The sequence below is a fragment of the Temnothorax nylanderi genome, unplaced genomic scaffold (genome assembly GCF_030848795.1).
Source record: "Temnothorax nylanderi isolate EJ_2023f unplaced genomic scaffold, tnyl_v1.0 TNYL_tig0015_pilon, whole genome shotgun sequence".
Lineage (NCBI taxonomy): Eukaryota > Metazoa > Arthropoda > Insecta > Hymenoptera > Formicidae > Temnothorax > Temnothorax nylanderi.
The window spans coordinates 251,372-255,000 of record NW_027249077.1 but is presented as its reverse complement, the minus strand read 5'-3'; the positions used below and the strand labels follow the sequence as shown (position 1 = coordinate 255,000).

General features: G+C 37.9%; 1 protein-coding gene across 2 annotated transcripts in view; it reads right to left on the bottom strand.

Annotated features, from left to right (window-relative positions):
* LOC139768212 (putative ATP-dependent RNA helicase rha-2) overlaps positions 1-898 on the bottom strand; it is a 1,941-nt gene extending 1,043 nt beyond the window's left edge. The window contains exons 1-3 of one of the 2 annotated variants that reach the window (XM_071698170.1): positions 500-898; positions 222-423; positions 1-158 (exon numbers count right to left, since the gene is read on the bottom strand). The exon at positions 1-158 is cut by the window's left edge and continues 54 nt beyond it. In XM_071698170.1, coding sequence (XP_071554271.1) covers positions 1-149 — 149 coding nt within the window. In that variant the 5' untranslated portion in view covers positions 150-158; positions 222-423; positions 500-898. The remainder of the gene's footprint in view (positions 159-221; positions 424-499) is intronic. The other variant, XM_071698169.1, reaches the window with a different exon arrangement.
* Positions 899-3,629: the final 2,731 nt, after the last annotated feature.

The window sequence follows — 3,629 nt, the reverse complement described above, 5'->3', positions numbered from 1 at the left end:
CGTTTCAGCTTAGGGCACACTTGACCCTCCAAGAAGAAATACGCTAACCACTTGACACCGTCCACGGATGCTCTATATCCATCGATGGTAGTGCCCATTCGGCCTTTCCGAATGTACCAGACACGCGGCAAATGATCTTCCCGGTTCATTGATTATATCTATAAATATCTTTATAAATAAGTAGGAAAAACATTATAAAGCAACAATTGTGATAAAAATACCTTGGCGGTGGATCAACCAATGGTTCACTAAGATGGCATAGCATGGGCGAATTTCGGCAATCATTCGGGTTCTATCACCGTGACACCTCGCATGTACATCTTATTCGTTTCGTACACCTCTTTATAAACCACCTATTCCGGACTGATTTTCCGTAGAACGCACGAAGAATGCATGAACACAGGTTCCTTCATTTCTGGTGTTCTGAAAGATGATACAGAATGGAGAGGTCGCATTCAATAGGTCTTAATTATCGATGATAATTAATAACACACCATACCTAACCTGTAAGCATGTTTCCACTTGGCCTTATCCTGATCCTCTTTTACCTCGTCGGGCAAAACCTTTCTCGCGACTTGATCCGCCATACCTGCAAGAACTATCTGGCTTCTTATCGTGTCCTGTCTCGCGGCACGTATTCCTCGCACTCGCGTAAATTCTGGTCCACTCATCTGGTCCTCCAGCCTCCTCGAGATTCGCCGCCATATTGATGATGCATGACGCGCCGCTTGACTGTTTTCCGTCTTTTTATAAGTCGACTATTTAGAAGTCGACTTTTAGTCGACTTTCCGCCATTTTTAGAAGTCGACTATTTAGAAGTCGACTTTTAGTCGACTTTCCGCCATTTTTAGAAGTCGACTAGAAGTCGACTTATAAAAGTCGACTTGCCGTCGACTTTCCGTCAACTGTGCTCTTAGGGTTCCTACTTCCTTTTTTGGACCAACGATTTAACGTCTCTTCCGAAAGACGGAGCCCAGCTTATTATCTAGGGATACTGTATCCTTTGGATCTATCCGCTAGATGGGGGGGGGGCAGCGTTTGTAAGGCTGAGAAAAATTCTCAGCGGCCTAGCGGGATTCGAACCCGGTTCCCCGGATTACGAATCTGGCGCTCTACCCACTAGACCAGCCGTCTCCCCATAAAATAAATTAGTAATTTTTTCATTATAAACCGATTTTCATGAAACCAGTACTAAAATTTTTCCAGAAAACAAAGATAAATCTTTAAAAAATATGTAAGAATACATGTAGGGGAAATGTGTGTAAAACGGCCCCGCCGAGTAAAACGGCCTCCCCCTAGTTTCTCAGAAATACGCAGTGCTGCCGTCTGGCGACTCAGTAGGTTAGGTTGCTCACATGTCACAGACGTGCCTCGTGCATTTTGGCATCAATAACAAACTTCGTACGGACGCAAAACGCAATTTTGCGCAATTTTCCTACTTTCGTTACGTCTGATCTAAAGTAAGTCCAAGCTTTATTAAGTGTTCTTCTCTTTCCCATGCGATGTTCCTAGTCGCTTATATTTTTTTAAATATCTGTAGTGATCTTGTAAGCCGAATATTTTCAGAAATTTTTTATTTAAGGTTAAGTAAACATTTTGTTTAGACTTTGTTGAGACAGTTGCAATTGTGGGTAAAACGCCAAGCTGTAGTAAAGATAAAGAGAACGACGTCGAATGTCTTTTTTGTGGAGAAAATTTCATAAATTCAGTAAGTGGAGAGAAATGGGTTCAGTGCATCTTCTGTAGAAAATGGTTGCATGAGGAGTGCGCCAACACAGAAACAGAAAATGTTATCTGTGATTTTTGCAAGTAAAAAGTAAATATTTACCTATCAAATTACGTCTAAATTTATTTTAAAGTAAGCCTACCTTTTTTGTAGTTTAGATCACAATATATAAAATATATATATCACAAAGACATATAAAATAGAAATAAAATTATATACCGGGGCCGTTTTACCCATAGGGTGTGGGTAAACCGGCCAAAATGCATGTCTGCAGTTTTTTGTTTGCTACTAATTTTGAAAATTTAGGGGATGCTTATATTCCACTTTTTCAATTAACAAAGATGTCAATGAAAACTTCTGACGGTATTTTGAATCCAAATATGGTTTCCTTTAGAAGTAAAATCAATTTATTCCTTAAGGGGGCCGTTTTACACACACTTCCCCTATAACTTATACTCTATTTAGGCATAAATCGGTATCCCCTTCACCGATCGACAACAAATTCAATATCAACCTTAATGGGACTATATAAGCTATCGAATGACACCTTATTTATTACTCTACGATTATTAGTTTCGAAGATATAAACGTTCAAAATGTGACATTTTTGTTAAGATAGAAATCGGTAACCCCTTTTGGAGACTTTAGAGAGAAAATGGGACTCTATAAGCTATCGAATGACACCTTATTTATTACTGTACGATTATTAGTTTCGAAGATATAACAATATAGCATGGCAATCATGGAGATTTGTTAAGATAGAAATCGGTAACCCTTTTTGGAGACTTTATAGACTTTAGAGAGAAAATGAGACTATATAAGCTATCGAATGACAACTTATTTATTACTCTACGATTATTATTTTCGAAAATATAACAAAAAACTACGCAACCGGTTTAAAAAAAATCGGTATTGAAAAATTAACCCCACCACCGCCATTCCTGAAAAATTCTACCCCTGTTTCATTTATAATTCTTTAAAATTCGGTCTATTAACAAATGAATAGTTCGCGGAAAACGTTGCAAAAAAACGTTGCATCTGTGTTTGAATTTACCCCCCCTTACTGTCGACAAAGACGTAGTTCTACGTCAAAAATGTATTGGACCTTTTTTATAGAGAATTTAATAAGCTTCATTTTTTATAATAACCTTCATTACGATAGGATTAACGATTACCGAAATATGAGGGAAAAACTGAATTGGAGCACCTTTTTTTCAAGATGGCGGATCGAGCCCTGCAGATAGAGGTCCGGACTTTTAGTATGTTTAATAGTATGCCGAGATAAAGGTCTCCACCAATTTATAGCTTTTTACCGGTTATTTTTTCTATTTGCTATATTTTGATCTAATTTGACTGGACTGTGTAGGTTACGTGAGGTTACGCATGCGTGTGAAATGATCGCCGAACCAACGTGCTTTGGCCCTTATCCGTATACAATAAGCGATTACGCGATAAAATAGTTTTTAGACAGATTTTTGTTGTTTTCTCCATGGCTCGAAATCGCGAAAGAAAAACAGCTAGAGGTACAACTCCACTCGATATTATGCTTAAAGCTTTGTCAGAGCTGTGAAAATACATAACCTGTCAATCCGACAAGCTGCTTTAGAGTTCGATATCAATTATCGTACATTAGCTCGCTATTGCAAGAAGATTCCAGAGGAAAACTATGTATTTGAAAATATTGCTACTCCAACGATTTCTGTGGGTTATTCTAAAGCTAGACCGATTTTTAATAAGTCTCAAGAACAAGAATTGGTAAATTATATTTTACGTGCTTCGGATATTTATTTTGGTCTCTCTCCCAAGGAAATCAGAACTTTGGCTTATAATCTAGCTTGCAATAATTCAATTGAGATGCCTGCATCCTGGATGAAAAATAAAATGGCAGGAGAAGATTAAAACA